Source organism: Antedon bifida, chromosome 8 (genome assembly GCF_963402885.1).
Source record: "Antedon bifida chromosome 8, ecAntBifi1.1, whole genome shotgun sequence".
Taxonomy (NCBI): domain Eukaryota; kingdom Metazoa; phylum Echinodermata; class Crinoidea; order Comatulida; family Antedonidae; genus Antedon; species Antedon bifida.
Window position 1 is genome coordinate 21,023,521 of NC_136233.1, and position 18,340 is coordinate 21,041,860.

Sequence of the window (18,340 nt, forward strand, 5' to 3'; positions counted from 1 at the left end):
TGGACTCTAACCTTACGGTTTTCATTAAATAGATCATTCCATGCTATCCATTCTAAATATCTTATTTTTCAAACTCTTGCATTCTTCTTACTCATCTCATTCATTTTTGTCTTGGTGAAAAGGGAGGGTATTTTATATTCCTCCCCTGAGTTTATAGCCTCTCTACCCGAACATGAACACAAAAAACGAGCTTTATAGAATAATGAAAACTGTCAAAACTACTTTCAACGTCTGTTACTCTGTATAACATTACTGTATAATGAGAACTTAAAAGTTTTGTAGGAAAATGTCAATAGAGGGCGTCATCAAATGTATGGAAGGCCACTGCAACCGACCAAAAAAAAATCACAATTTTCTTTGTTTCTTATTATTTTTCATTTTTTAAAACCAAACCAACTGTTTATATTTAGTACATAACAATATGTTTATAATGTATATACAATTAACCGATTCGTTCGTTTTTTTTATTGCTGTATTCTAGTAATAAGCCAACGGCGGCAGCACCGTATCATACAATTTGCATCGCGACGCCATTTACTCGATGTAAACATTCACGGCAGAAGGTCTAACAACTCGCACTTTTTCAGTTACTGTTATTTTAAGGATTTTTACATTTGAAATTTAACATTTTGGATTTGTGATATAAACTGTGTTTGGAATACGTGTTAAAAATTTCAAATGCTAAAGGTATTTATAAATAAAGTTACAGCTACCCAAACATGGGCTCAGACCTCAAAATAGGCCTTTTTTATGGTACCATCACGAGTTTAAATCACTCCTGACAAAAAACAGCAGCATGTTTTTTAAAGAAACTTTAACATAACATGTATAAAGGGTTAAATTATCAGTATTTGCTTTCAAAAAGTAGTGCCGCCGTTACTGGAACGAAAGTCATTTTCTAGCCACTTTTTGAGTTACAGCTGATGGCCTAAGTAGCATGTTTTGTATCAACAATAAAACAAGAAATATTTTTTACAAAAAACGCCGCTCGCTTGTTGACGTAACAGTTTTAAAGATATATTGTCCCCCTGAAAAATATTATATAATATATGTTTGTGTCATTTTATTGTCACATAATAGTTATTCACTTTAACCAAACAATTATGTACCTGAACAAAATGTAATTTAAAGCAAACAATACTTATTATTATAATTAAATACTATACGAAACAATTAGCTAGGCCTATGTGGTTATATATTTTATTCCATGCAAAAAAGTTAAACAGGTAGTCGTTTCCCTCCATTATCGTCATCAGGCCTCTGGTTTCTTAAGCTTGGTTCCCACTAGCGACGCAGCGTAACGCAACCTACGCAACGTAAGAAAATGCCCTTCCAATAATTGTGTTTGCCCCCGCCTGCGTGAAATAAAACCTGCGATGTTTCCAGCACTGTTGCGTCGTCGGTTCCCACTTGTGATTACGCAATACAGCACTTTGCGTCGATACGTAGCTGCGTTACGTTGCGTTCTAGTGGGAAGCACAGATTCTATACTTTCAGGGTGAAAAAAATCTAAATGCTAAATCGACCTGCAGAAATATTCAAACATCAACGTCATCAGAGCTTGTTTTCAGTCAACAATTCTATCGACAAGGAAATTTATGAATAGTTTTGAATGAGGTGTTGACAAATGTGTCGAATAATATTCCAAACATTGTTTATCCTGCAATCAAATACCGACACTTGTTAAAGATTGACTGCCGGCCAACGTACTTTGAGTGACACGCGAGGGCTCTGCTTGCCAGACTGTAAATCTAGATATTATGCACCCGATTTTTGAGCTACTGTTTCTAGATTTCTTCTCCAGTATCATAGGAATAATTTGTAATACAACATCACATGTGTTTCACACGTATATCGTGGTATCATATCCATAATCTAACCATTAACCTAAACTAAAACTCTGTCTCACTATCAAACTTTATGTGACAAACAAATGTGATTTGCCCATAATATAGACACGATGATGTCATATCACTACCATACTTAGGCATATCACCACCATATTTGGGCACATTTTTTTTGTCAAATAATTGATAGTGTAGACAGAGCTTTACATGACACGTGATACAAATGAGATGCTGTAATACCAAATATTCCCATGATACTTGGTGATGCTATTTTGCGATGTGATACAGTACAGCCCTGAGCAGGTACTTGGCTGTCAATATCCAGTTAAGATCTACCCAGAGACAGCTGCAGAATAGGGTGTAATACATTACCGTAATTATTACATTTAATTACGTATACACATATTCTTAATTACTAATACAACTTTGTTATTTAAAGACAATAAACATAATAATACATGACGTAGATACTTCTTAAGTACGGCACTGATTCTGGGTACTCTATAATATATCCAGTATCCTAGGCAATCACAGTGTCACATATGTTTCACATGTGATGGCTGTATCATAGGCCATAAAACTAGTTTAACATTAACATCATTATATACAGACACCGCATGCGATGCAGTGCATATACAGAATCAACATTGAACAATGTATATAGTAATATTTCGAAGAAAAATATTGTCTGCTCGCATGGTTCAAATTTTTTGTAGAACTTTCGTCGTGTGGGGACACTCTAGGGACACGTTTAATAAGTGTTAGGGGAGCCATTTTAAGGGCATATTCAATAATCGCCCCTAAATCAGTTGAAATTATCGCAGTGTGGGGCCATCCTAAAATGCGTATTACTATACAGATTGTGATTTTGTTTACCTAATATAATTTATCCTGTTTTCAACGCAGACATCTGAATTGTTAATCAAAGTAGTAGCATTTCCCATTTTTTCTTTCTATCTATCTGAAGAAAAAACCCCACAGTTAGTAATAATAATAATAAAAATAATATAGATTTCTATAGAACACATACCACTCAAGAGAGCTCAAGGCGCGTTAAAACAAATTAAAATTATTATTTAAAAAAAATCAATAAATAAATAAATTCAATATACTTAATAAAACGCAATGTCTTTGATAATACCATATTAGCCGATTTGTTTTCAGTGATTATGCACACATGGTATTTTGTGGTTTTTCTTTTGCTAATCTGAAACTATCATGCCGATTACTAATACGTTTGAAATGTTTGTAGACTAATAAGGCCGTTATCGAATCTTCTTTAAACTTTCACTACAACACAGGCGTTAAATAGCTTAAGGTTATGCAACTAATTAATATGAAATAAGTACTAAAGGATTGAAAATGAAGAATTGTATTTATCCGACTTGCTTCATCTTACTCTTCCTTCAAATTTCTGCCCAAGAACTATCTTCTTGTTTTAGTTGCTTCCTTTTTCCTATATTTTCTTCTGAGATGGCCAATTTAATTCATTCAATTTTTTATTCAAATTTTGTTGTGCTTTATTTTATTTTGTTTATCTTTATTAATTCTATTTATTTTAATTTAATTTTCATTGTTACATGTTTACGTCTCGTCGTTGTATTTTTGTGAGGGTCCCTAATGATCAGCTTCGGCTGGATGGACCACCCTCGTAAAATATTGTTGAAATAAATAAACGATGTTGAAAACCGATAATTGGTTCATATCCACAGTTCATAGGTCAAATTCAAGTTCCGGTGTCTGTTCATTAGAAAGTGGTCGTTGCATAGAGGTATTGACATTTTTATTTATTTACCAACATATTTATCCAGCTTAACACAACCAGGTAAAAGAAATCACGTTTTACATTATGGTACTGTCTTTGTTATTAATTAAATACATTACGTCACGCGTTTTTAAAAAAACTTTTGACCAATGACAAAGACGATGATGCGCGTACATCCGCGCCTAATTATGCTAATACTATTTCACGTTACCGTCCCACGCAACATGTCATAACACGATAAACATCATACTAAAGTTTATACGTTAGATTTAGACAAATTAAAAAAACAGAATACGCAGTATTTTAAGTCCATATTTCATAATAAATTATACAATAAATTAGCTATTAAACTTTTCTGAACTATCGTGATTTCTTTTCGGTCGATTCAGTCGTTGTTTTGCCCACGCTTAACGTGTGTGATTGGTCAATTCGAGCCGTTAACGTTCCCACGCTTCAGGCCGTTGATTGGTCAATACGATTCCTATATCAAACGTAACTTTTAATGGGACATTATTGTTTTCGGGTCTCGAGATGTTGTGAATTCAAAATGTCAGCAATGTCAGATAACGAATTTATTATCATTAATTCAAATTGTCCTCATTAATTAAATTCAGATGACATTGACCGTGAGTAGCTTTATAATATCTCGGATCATACTGGCTTTTTTATTTATGTGTTAAACAAGATAACACTATTTTTATATTTTTTTAAAGATCACCGTCCAAGTATTAAAGTGGTGGGTTTGAACCAGGGTTTTCCAGAGTTGGTTGTGATATTATAAATAATATAACTATACATATAGTAGTGATATGACATCATCATGTCCATTTAATAGTATAGACAGAGCTTAAGAAGTAACCTAATGTATTTACGTCATTTAACATGAATCCAGTTAGTTTTGAATAACAAAGCTGTAAACCTCTGTGTCTACACTATCAAATTCTATGTGACAACAAAATGCGATGTGCCCATATATGGACATGATGATGTCATCACTACCATATTTAAGAATATCATTATTATTATTATTTTTTTCACCTTAGTAGGCTATTTGGTGCCGAATAGGTTATCGACTCCAGTTCTACGACGTAGAAGAGGAGGATCCCATATGTATGTATGTATGTATGTATTACCATATTTGGGCACATCACACTTTTTTTGTCAAACTAGTTTGATAGTGTAGACAGGGCTGAAATAATCAGTTTATACAGAATTTAACTGACTGACTGACTTAGAAGTACTTACGTCATTTAATATTAATTTAATTAATTTTGAATAACAAAACTATAAGTAATCGACAATTACATAATTAAATGTAATAATTAATGCATTACACCCAATTCTGCAGCTGTCACTAAATATATATTAACTGACCATTGACAGTCATCTAGATACGAGTCTATGTGTATTAAGTAATTTTAATACATATTATTCCAATCACTACTAAATTAATATCTCAACATATTCAGACGATTCCGCCTACAGATGACATTCATTTTCATTTTTTTCATCAAAAATCAAGGTGACTGTGTCGTGCATAACTCCTAAATGTCAAGTTACATACTATACACGTTAGGATAATAATCAAATTATTTTTAATAGCACTAAATGCCCATTGATTTATTTGTAATAGGTTGAAAACCGGAATCGGTCATTACTGATAACATCTTCATTATCTGTCCATTCGGAGGTTAGGTGATGTCCTCAACAATCAGAATATTACCTTGGCATTTAATACATATTTTTTATAGCTCTATAAATACTTACCAATTGCTAATGTATGTATGCTTTGGGAATAGCGAGCAATTACATATGACTGCGAGGTTCGTATAAATATTATTAATACATGAATTTTGTCCTCGATATCCTGAACTTGTGAAATGATCACAGTAAAACAATAGCTATTATTTACCTTTTTAGATGTCTTTGTATTTTATCCTAATACAAGAAGGGAACCTAAAAGTAATGTGGTTAAATAGATATTTATATTCAAAGTAGGCTAAGGACTTCTTCATCATACTTGGATAGAGATATTATATGTTTTTATGAAGGTCTATTTAAACGGCGACACCGTTACATGTTACTTTGACAAAAGTCGTGTATAAAAGGATGTTCATTTGTGAGATGCTCTAAAAAGATTAGTCCTACACATCCTATATTGCAGTCTTGGGTTTTGTTGAAAATATAATTGATCAAGAAATTAATTAAACAAATTAATAATAACTGCTATTTCAACGTTACCGTTTCTCTGGGAAAGTAGTGTATGAGATGCTCATACAATAGTGTAATTATTAACGAGCACAGACTCGCCAATTACAGGATGGATAAACTATTTTATAATCTTGGTGAATTATTTATAATTCTTCTATGCTCACACAAACACATATTGGTGTTTTACTTACTAATTCCACCAAGAAATAATTTGATTGGAATGTTTTAGTGAAAGTAATTAATACGTAGGTATATAATTGATTTTTAAATAACACCGTTTCTCAGTAAGTATAAATGAACAAAATGTGTAGCATACGTTCAAATTAGTGTTTTAAGCTTAATAATTATCTCCTTTAATAAAGTTAATCTTCGTCTTTAACTCTTTATCTTTAACTTCAATTGTAAAATGTTTCATGATTAAGATTGACTGATGTCTATTGAGAATACCAGGTGGGGGTTAATCATTGAGTCATGACAAACAATTGGGTCAAAAAGGGATTAAAATTCAACCCTCATCGTATACATATTTGTCAAAGATAGATGAAAGAAGAGCAAATCCGGTATGTGGTTTATTAATAAACGTGTTGACACTTCCTGTCAACAGAGGTGTTCAGCTTGCTAAAATATCTAGTGTGTTCGTTACTGTAGCTGTCGTGAGAGTGCTGGGGTCTAAACGCCTCTTTGGCATCTGTCGCTCTTTGGTGATGGAACTCGACGTCTGACAAATTGTTGTTGTCTCAAATAACAACACAAAAAAGTGCATTTGAACCGACAAAGTCTCCATGTGTCTACATCCGGGTTTTGCTTACATTATGTTGTAGAATGTTCAGATGTATAAAAACCAAATTGCGTAAGCGTTTAAAGCATATATTTTCCCAGGAGTTAAAATATTTGTTATTTACCTATTTCAAACATGAAACGTCAAAAAACGTGTATAGGCCTACAGTAGAAGACCAAAAACGTTCTCATTAATAATAAGGTGTGGTCTTAGTGTAAAATCATTTGTTTATCCTTGTTTGGTTCACTGGAAAGTGTTCCCCGAATAGAGATGTCTCCTAAACAGGGGTGTCTCTACGAACAGGGGTGTCCCAAAGAAGCGAGTGAGTGAATGTATAGTGAATGGACTAGACCAGACATATCAAACAAGTACATTTTCATTTGGATATATATGAGTCTGAAATCTTTTTAAAATGTTAGACTTTCTTCTTCTTTTTTTTACGATTTCAGTTATGAGTTTTTTCGTATCGCAAAGAAGGTGTACGAACTTTTCAGAATCAGTAAACTCACATTGGTCGAAGTTCTACAAAATGTTTTACATTCCTTAACTGTGGAAACAGTTGGAATTATAACACATCATATTGTTAATTTGGTCATGATCGCTTCTTGTCGGAGAGAACATTTTAATGCTTTTCTTGTATTCCTAACTATGGCGCGCCAAGCTGCCATTTATTCGGCGGAAATAAAGATATCTTAGTTTTAAATAGAGATATCTTAGTTTTTAATAAAGATATCTTAGTTTTAAATAGAGATCTATTAAAAAGATATCTCTATTGCTTGAATAATGACAGCTTGGCGCGCCATACCTATCCCACCTCATATACCAAACCAAGATGTTGTTTGTTTTTAATACAGTAAACGGTAAATTTGTCTCGACGACGTTACACTGCAAACAACCATCTTTAGCGCCCACGTGAATATGGAATGACATTTTTATTTACTTTGCTTGACTTTTTATATCCATAGATTTTAAAATTAAATGAATAACAATAAATTATTTTAATGACCTTCTGATTGATCAGTGAGGTGGGCGTTTAAGTAATAGTCCTACTAAAAGCACAGCCTAATACCACTATTAATTGTTTTGTTTTATCACCAATTAATAGCCATCCCTATCCACGCTTAAAGGTCACGTGAATAGTATAGTTTCAGTGGGACTGTCGTCCTAAGCTCTTTAGATATCTGTATGTTTTTCTTATGAATAACTATATTGAAGAAGAAACTTCGATTTGTTTTCCTTTCGTTTTGGTTTCTTAAAGAATTGGAATGTCTGCTTCATAGAATGCTTTAAGCCTGCTTCGTACTTGGTGAGGAATTTAATCACACGAATAGATCATTCATCTGACATGTGATTTGCGGATATTTTTTTTTTTTTGCATTCAAAAAAATTGAAACGAACGATTTCGATTCGGTGATGGGAGAATACATTCGCCTACTGAAAACATACCTTAAGTGTTTCTTCTTTTTTTTTCAAATTTGTGTTTATAGAAATATACTTATAATATATTTATATTGTTTATGTCACAAAGATTCTCTATCTCTCATCCTATTTCTAATATCGTGAAAATATCTTTATACCAACAGATAAATTGCTGTCTTTCAAAGCAATTCCAGATAAAGTCACTTAATTGTACCGCCTTTCTCAATTTCTGTCATTCAAGTACAAATCATATAACTGCGAGGTAGTATCGTAACACCATTTTGGTGTTGAACACGTGTCATATGTTTCAAGTCAATATTGGTTTCCCTTTTCTTGTACAAGCACGCGAGGGAAATCCCTCGATAATCAGCAGGATTGTATTCCCCCACCTAGCCTCACTTAATCACATGACCTCCTGACCTAGTTACTCGTGCCCCTGTGCATTATAATGATAAAGTTTACTTGCATTAATTTCGAATTAAACTTAATTACGAGTGTTTTTATAATTTCATTTCAAAACGTCGTTCGTCAACTTTGGTATTGATTATGGTTAACTACCAGACCAGACTGAACATTTTCTGTCATCGGTCCGATTGACAGCGTTAGATAAAGCTAATGCGAATAATATCAATTGGTCTTATTAAGTATACACTTTCATTATTCTAAATATTTATTTATTTAAGATCCCGAGTGTTACTTTGGAAGATGTTAGCACAACATAGATTGTAAAATTGAAAGCAAAAACAAGCTAAAAACACACAAATTAATTAATTTAAATATTTATATGCAACATCAGGCCTTGTCTTTTAAGGCGAGCGAGTGTGATCACTCGCCTCACACACTCCTAAACTGCCCTTGAGCAGAGCGATTTCAACACGCCTAAATTTGGTAAATTTCTACACACCAAAGTATAAACAGCACACCTACACCCCTAAATGTATTGAGGAGTGCAATTTGTAGCACACCTATAATTTTAAAAAGACAAGGCCTGCAACATAAAAGAAAAGACATTTTTAATGTCATTTCACAATGAGAAAAACAAACCTTAATATTTTTCTGATTTTTATCATGACAGTAATTTTATTTACAAGCGTGTATAATTATATTACTATTATTTAATAACACCATGGAGAAATTCTAAATTTTTATAACTATTTTCTGCGTTTTAAAACAATTGCAGGCAACATAGAAATATGTTTAGGTCATGCTGCAATGGTATTGCCTCAGTTAGGATTTTGTTCAACTATATAGGCCTACACTAACAAGCTTTACTATTCTCAGAATTTGCTACATTTTGCAAATCTTACTGATATTACTGAACGTGTTTTCTGCAGTTTCACAAAGTTTGTCAACTAGTCTATTAGCAAACTTTGGAAATCTTTACCGTTTATTTGTAGTATACATCAGTGATATTTTTAAAATCTTTTCAAACAAGTGGGTGGTTCATGCTATAGTGCACCTGTTAAATAAATGAGAAGAGAAGACAGAAAAAGATAGTCAAAAATAATAGTAATTACATGTGAGATTGTTACCAATTAAAACCAGACTTAACGAAAAATGGTAAACAATCCACTGTTAGTATTATTTTTGTAAATCGCAGTGTCCCGTAACTTCAAATGCACCTGGATTTCAGGTTTTCTACTGATTTTAAAACAATAAAATTGACCGTACCCGGACGACCGGACGTGCGCGGGCGGGAAGAATTTGCAGAGGATCAGTTTTTTTAATATCAATATTTAATTAAAGAGCCTAAACAATATACCTCACTGTGAAAATGTCACCTGTTAAAAGAAGAACGGTAAAACTACAAACGAAAGAGGCTCTACCTCACAGACAGTTACATATAGACCTAATCTGAAAGATTCTCTTAAATAGCACCAGGCTATCTTATAATAATATACACATTGTACAAATGTTTTTGTTTTGGCCCAATTATCTGACCTGAATAAATTCGAAATTGGTACAATAAAGCTACCACGAAATGAAGTACAGACGTCATGATCATTTTAACTTTGCGTTGTAAAAAGTCTAGTTACTTGATTCAACGAATTTAGGATTACAGCAGTTCCCAAATGTTAGTAAAGAAGTGGATAAATTGATAACATTTATACGCTAGCAATAAATTTCAACCAACGAACAGTGACTCCATATGGGATTGAATTATTGACTTATAATCGTCACTTAACCTTTACATTTTCAGATTACATTTTCTATACAACTATTATAACTCGCTTACAACGTATAGTTGTACAACTGTAACAAATACCAAGTAGACTCTAAACTCAGCTACGGACATGCATTTCAAATATTAATTATGTGTTACTGTACATGAATTAAAGTTGTGTAACAGAAATCACGACGAAAAAAAAATGACCGACTTTTGTTTTCAGTCTATAGTAGTTGAAATGCTGATTACCATTACTGACTCAAATTGATTGAGTAAATACGGTGGGTGATGTTTGATATAGCTTGAAAATAAAAAAAATCTGAAGTTGAATAAAAAAAGAATGTAAAATTCAAGTTATTATTCAAGTTTACATTTTGTTGACAAACCAACACACCTGGGCAATTCCAACTGAAAAATTATAAAACATAGTGGAAACTATATAGATCGATAATTAATGGAAAGTATAAATTCGTTTGTCTGCAACTGGCCTTAAAGTAGAGGTGACGTGAGGAAAGGACGTATGCGCCCATGAGAAGCTATTGTTTTCATTCTCTCTATTGTATTTAAAGTTACATCCTGGTACCTGAAATTTTTGGAGTTATATCGGAGGTAGGACTACATCGGAGTTATATCGAATGTAAGGACTACATCGAAGATATCGGAGGTAGGACTACATCGGAGTTATATCGGAGGTAGGACTACATCGGAGTTATATCGGAGGTAGGACTACATCGGAGTTATATCGAAGGTATAGGACTACATCGGAGTTATATCGGAGGTATAGGACTACATCGGAGGTAGGACTACATCGGAGTTATATCGGAGGTATAGGACTACATCAGAGTTATATCGGAGGTATAGGACTATATCGAAGTTATATCGGACTACATCGGAGTTATATCGGATTTTGTGAGAGTTAACGAACGTTGGATGTTTAACTCGGATAGATTCGGAGTTAACTCCAGTACGTGTGAACACTAGCTGGAAACATTTACATTACACAACTAGCACAGTGCTTTACATCCCAGGTTCCGTAACCAGACACATAGAGGGCACTGTATACTAAAAATTGAGTGTGATCAAACGATTTTCAGTAAGTGCTATGCAGTAGCCTATAATTGTCGTAGGCCTATTCATACAAAGTACGTACCTTACGTTATTAAATCCATCGCGGCATGATGCGTCACTATTTTACCTGGACATTTTAAACCCAGTGAAGTGTAATTTTGTATGTGTTTTGTATTTACCTGTCACAGATAATTTAACAATCAGCTTTATAAGAAGGTAAAATAGCCCATAGAGGGAGACATTATGATGATCAGAGTAGTCCCTGTTTCCACACCTATCATTTTACGATACGATATTATTTATTGTCATTTAAACAACAAGGTACAATTGAAATTTGGTTGGTTGATTTACATTTTGTTTACATACAATAATAAAATGAATACAAAAAAACGAGTTTAAAGAGATCTTACGAAGTTGCTATTAAAAACGTGAATAAAATTATAAACAAATTATATTGTCGGCAACTATTGTGACGTCAGTTAAAATATATGATAAATTATTCTTAAATTGTATATATATATTGTAAATCGTGTCATTTATTTTGTCGACGTAGCACGTTGGTGGTAATTTCTGCATTCCAGAGGATTCATTGTTTTACATACGATAAAGTGTTCTTAAAAATGGCACTTCGGCTTTTGCGGTAAGTACAAGTGCTATGGCAGTCAAGCACGATTAGATTTGTTTACTTCCATTACTTTTTGTTCTGAAGCCCTACTTGTGCAGTAGTGTCTACACTATCAAATTAGTTTAACAAAATAAAGTGTGATCTGCCCAAATATGGTAATGATATGCCAAAATAGTGATGACATCATCATGTCTAATATTATGGGCACATCACATTTTTTTTGTCAAATAAAGTTTGATAGTGTAGACACAGCTTAAGACTTGTTACTTTTCTTTCAATCGTCCTCTTAATTGAGGTCATTGACTGGTTTCAATTGTCAATAATTAACGTTAGTACCTAATTTTACCGGAATCGCATTTATTATTTGTTGTCATGCTCCAATCTTTAATTACGTATACTGAATTAATATTTTTAGAAGTACCTCTGTGTCAACACATTCAACAATGTTCAACAGTTGAGAGGTTTTATAAACACAACACATCCCGCAATGGCCATGATGACGGGAAAGAGAGGCTTTACAAACACAACACACCCCGCAATGGCTGCTATGACGGGAAAGAGAGGTTTTACAAACACGACACACCCCGCAATGGCTATGATGACGGGAAAGAGAGGCTTTACAAACACGACACACCCCGCAATGGCTATGATGACGGGAAAGAGAGGCTTTACAAACACGACACATCCAGCAATGGCTGCTATGACGGGAAAGAGAGGATTTACAAACACAACACATCCAGCAATGGCTGTGATGACGGGAAAGAGAGGTTTTACAAACACAACACATCCAGCAATGGCTGTGATGACGGGAAAGAGAGGTTTTACAAACACAACACATCCTGCAATGGCTGCGATGAAAGAGAATAACTTTACACCTGGCGCCAAAGACGTCATGGAGATGGCTGAGCTCTGCAGACCATACAGCATTGATAGATGTGACGGTTCTGAAGAAAACGAATGATCACTTCTTGACCTCATCAAGGAGTTCGACCGCTGTAAATGCGATGCCATTTTCAAAAGAGGTTCCACACTTTCAGAATCAAGGTTCTTAGCAATTTTAAATAACCCTTTTTGAGCGTTAAGATTTTGTATTTGTCTTTAGCTTTTTTTTATTTATACCGGTACTAAATAAAGGAAGAGATTCTTCTGTAATTTTCTTTTAAAATGTTTCTTTCGTTTTTTGTATTTATATAGTGTTTTATTAATTATCACTATTTTTTCCAAATGTTATTAGGCCTACTTTCTGGGTTTTGCCTCTGAATTATTTATATTTTAATTGTTATTTTGTTTACTTTGAAAGATAAGAAATAAATGTTATTATGAATGAATGAATGTTTTATGTAGGATTTATTCATAAAAACACATAAAACGTACAAACAGAAGGCAGCCAACGGCTGAATAATTCTGCAAACAACGTACAAAGTAAAAATTCAACAGAATCTAACAACAATATTATAAATATAAACGTACCCAGTAAATCAAATCATTAAAAATAGTTATAAAAGTCGTTAAAAATCATTAAAATGCCAAAAGACTCAGATTCAGTCATGACCCAAGGCAATTCGTTCATTATTATTAATGTTGTAAACCTACAAAGTTTTAGTTTTAGAAGCTTCATTCATTCTATCAATAATGTTATGGGATGGTACAGCGTTTCCAACGATTAGTTTTACATATATCATCACGAACTTGTGTAAAAACAGCAGTTGTGATGTATACACCAGTCTCGTGAATAAATGTTTATATAATATATAACACCTATAATTTAATTATAAATTAATTAATTAAATTTCAAATTATATTTTGGCATGAGGCCAAATAATAACTTTGAAATAATTAAAAGAGCATCAATAAATTCGGAGTAATTAAAATACAAATAAGTAATTAAAATACAAATTTGATAAATGTCACTGAATAACAATACATTATACTGCTACTGTACAATTTCCTTTCAACAAACAGTTAAACAAAAGATAGGAAAGCACGGTGGGAATAATGATGAGCTTCCAGAACAAAGAACAAATTCGAAATAAAAGAAAGAAAGCTATATTTTATGACAGTTTGGAGACGTTCGTATCGCGACATGACGTTATATTGGCCTCTTAAATAATCAAGAAATAAATTAAAATCAATTTTTAATTAATTTTTAAATGTAAGCCAACTATCGCAGATAAACGACAGGTAAATTGTTTTATTATTCTCATATACCTCCCATATTTGCAAAATCAGTTTTAGTTCAAAGGCCGTGTTTCCGCAGCCAAAATTTAACCGATAAATTTCCTGTCGAAACGGGGTTTAACCGATTCCGCTCGAGAAAAATTAACCGATAATTATCCCATTCAAATCAGGTAATTATCGAATAACATTTTTTAACATTCCGAAGGACAATTTGTTACGTTGTGATTGGGCATCGATTGTGTTGATCGATAATGATTGATCATGCGCACTATATTTTTTTTTAATTTATCTGATTGATTATACAGAATTAACCGATCATTTGTGTTATATTATATATCAATTTGTCAATATGTCAGCTGCACTGTTATCAGGAATAATTTGTGCACATAAATAGTAATGTGCACTATTTTAATTCATATGCTAATGATAGATACTGAACATTTTCGTTGGTATCAATACGCGAAATGTCATAGGCCTAATGTGTAGGGCCTATTTACACTATTTAATGTATGAATATGTTAGACAAATATAACGAGATTTAACTTTATATTTAAGACATATCGTTCTTTAATGTCAGGCAATATCGGAATGTAATATTAGTGTAGGCCTATAGTGAACAAATCAAAACATTGGTCTTCTTTCTCTTGCACCCATCCTCATTTTTTAAAGGACGGATCTGTGACGTCAGTCATAAATGTGATTATTTTTGCTTACGGCACATATTTTCGTCAATTTGGTTGTCGACGTGGCACTTTGGTGGTATTTGCGGTCTCTGCAGTATATGTCCAGTATTAGATTATTACTTATCTGTTATTTTTACCTAAAATAGCATATATAAAAGTGTTCAAATTGTCAATTTCACAATTTCAGCTGTTACGGTAAGTGCAAGAGTTTTGACAGGCAACGTAAATTTTAAAGCTTCGGAAAGAGAAAAAGCGTCCCACAATGGAACCGTTCGTATGTCACAAACCTGTTGTATTTGTGTATAGATGAGAAAAGGTTGCAATGCCAGTTTGAAAAAGGACCTATTCGTTTCTTTGTTCATAATCACTTTTTCATATCACAGTGCTGCGAATCACCCAACTCGTCATGGTGACGAGTTCATATCTATTTTGTTCTTCGTTTAGTAATTTCTTGCTTTTACAAAATTTCTATTTATTAGAAGAAGTATCAAATCCTTCAACAATGTTCAGACGTTGAGAGGTTTTACAGTGACAACACATCCAGCAATGACTACGATGACTGGAAAGAGAGGTTTTACAGTGACAACACATCCAGCAATGACTACGATGACTGGAAAGAGAGGTTTTACAGTGACAACACATCCAGCAATGACTACGATGACTGGAAAGAGAGGTTTTACAGTGACAACACATCCAGCAATGACTACGATGACTGGAAAGAGAGGTTTTACCGTGATAACACATCCCGCAATGGCTACCATGACCGGAAAGAGAGGTTTTACCGTGACAACACATCCCGCAATGGCTGCCATTACTGGAAAGAGAGGTTTTACAGTGACAACACATCCAGCAATGACTACGATGACTGGAAAGAGAGGTTTTACAGTGACAACACATCCCGCAATGGCTGTGATGACGGGAAAGAGAGGTTTTACAGTGACAACACATCCAGCAATGGCTATGATGACGGGAAAGAGAGGTTTTACAGTGACAACACATCCCGCAATGGCTACCATGACTGGAAAGAGAGGGTTTACAGTGACAACACATCCCGCAATGGCTACCATGACTAGAAAGAGAGGTTTTACAGTGACAACACATCCAGCAATGGCTGCTATGAAAGTAGATGACTTCAGACCTCATGTCAAAGAATACATGATGGAGACTGACCGAGCTCTGCAAGCCAGAAAACATCAACATGTGTAACGGTTCAGAAGAGAAAGAACGACCACTTCTCCACATCATGAAAGAAGAAGAAGGCATTTAATTCTGTTTCAGATAAATGTGTTAATTAATGAAGAGGTTCCACACTTTCAGAATCATAATATTAGGTATTCATTTCAGTTTTACTGTAGATTACATAAGACCACAGAGAATATACTGCACATTAGGTTAATGGAAATTTTCGTTCGTATCACTACACGAATTACTGTATTGAAAGATATATATTATAACTTTTTATTTAACTCTCTTTTATTGTAGAAAAAATGATTGGAAAATAGTGATTATATTATTTTATTCAATGACAAAAATGCTTTCGCACGCTCGTCTTCTAGATTTGGCCCCATAAGAAAATATAATATGATGCATTGTGTCCCCCAAACACATTAAAAAAAAGAAAAGTTTAATAAGATCAGACTTTGCTGTTGAAGGTGGCCGTTGTAATAAAGTCTGAAGTTATTCACTTCCGTAGAAAAAGAAGCGAAAAAACCCCCCAATGTTTTCACTTCACTGCAAAAGATCAAATAAACGGTTAATTCAATCAAAAACCCATTGGACTATTTTTAAATTACAACTTTTTCATGTAAATAATTTTTGATCCAATTGTTGGTCAAAGTGTATAACTATTATGTGACAATATAAATATGATTTTTCTTCAGGGGAACCATATTAATTACCAACTGAACAATAAAACAGAACAGAAGAATAAAGAATAAACTAAATTACAGCTAAATTGGCGGAAAAATTGATTAAAATTATAAATGAGTTCAATTAATCAAGAAATCATTTATTTTATTTTTATCGTTTATCATTATTATTGCACTAGAATTTTAATTTAAAGATAATTATGAATTAATTTGTTGTCTTATTATTTATTGCACTAAAATTAATATTGATATTTATTTCAACTTGCACATTAATTATCATTATTATGTATTGCACTAAATGCATTAATAAAAGTTTTAATTGTTTTAAGTATCTGTTGTCAACATGTCGACTGCTGTCATGTATCTAGAATTTTCCAGTGTCATAGGAAATTCCGTAATACAACATATTACATAATTTCAGTGTTATCAAGATTAATAAACCACGTAAATAAAAGGTACTGTAAAATAAAAGTTTGTTGTATCCTGTTGAGTTTTTTACGTAAAATAATTACATTTTTTTTTTTGGCTAGCTACATCGAAATTTGCATAATTAGTTATAAACTATAGAGGGAGCTATGACGTTTCGATAATCGATGCATTTTGTGCCCACCAAATGAATGTTAGTTTCTTATTTCTTTTAATAATTGAGAGAGATTAGAGGGTTATTTCCAGCTATATTTATTAAACAATAACGCGTGTCGTTTCCGTATTTGTACCTTGGGGAAAAAAAACGACCCCCGTCACATTTTCTATAACTAACCAGAAGCCTAAAGATTTCCAAATAATTTGATTACTTTTGACTTTTTTTGTTCCCACGATATAATGTTTTATTTATGTTAACAACATGCTTATAATGTATTAATTAAGCACACATTCAATTAAATTATTCGTGGCCATACGACGTCACTACTGCATTTAATTACCTGTACATTATACGATAGAGTATGTGTGTGTTACATAAATACCTCTCACAGTCATAAAGTCAGGATCGCAGGAGACTTGAACCATTCTGTAAAGGACTACAGTATTATGACGTCAGTCATGTATTGTCCTTGCGCACACGTCACAACACAGTACAGTATACGGTGTCTCAGGTACGGTACGTTTCACTTTGGAGTCGAGGCCGTGTCATTGTAAATGTCGTCAAAGTCATTGGTGGTTGCCGACGTGGCATATTTATACGTTGTACCTAACTAGTTCAATTCAATTGTTATTAAAATCAATGCATTGTAAGAATCCTCATCGAGTTTAAAAAGTGTGATCATCCGTAAAGCGATTTTTACACTCAGCTGATGTTTAAAGGACGTCTTTTAAATACTTATAAATAGGCTAATCTCAACCCCATCTTTAGGAGGCCCACGTGATACCATAAGATTTGACGCGCACGCGTTCAAATGGCATATAGAAATAGGCCAGGCCAACTAATTTTCTGTGGAGGTTAACATGTCCTTCAAGATTTTACTGAAGATCAAGACGACATAATTATGAAACAAATCGTCATAAACTTAAAAGTCACAGTAGACGCATGATAGGCCTCCCTTCGTTTTTATGCTTAATAATAGTGAATCTTTTTTTTTTTTAGTAAAGAAAACAAATTTTTCTAAAAATGATACAGTAAATAGTGCAGAATCATTTTAAAACAAGGACAATAATTTGTCATTTTCCAAGCACAAAAAACGACTGTTGCATCCTATGCCAGTCGTCACGGACGATTGACTCACAATAGTTATT

General features: G+C 33.3%; 1 protein-coding gene across 1 annotated transcript; it reads left to right on the top strand.

Moving 5' to 3' along the window:
• Positions 1-12,252: 12,252 nt before the first annotated feature.
• LOC144851061 (uncharacterized) lies at positions 12,253-17,058 on the top strand. Its single transcript, XM_078708582.1, has 2 exons — positions 12,253-12,698; positions 15,313-17,058. Exons 1-2 carry the CDS (start codon positions 12,253-12,255, stop codon positions 15,812-15,814), a joined length of 948 nt encoding a protein of 315 aa, XP_078564708.1. The 3' UTR covers positions 15,815-17,058.
• Positions 17,059-18,340: the final 1,282 nt, after the last annotated feature.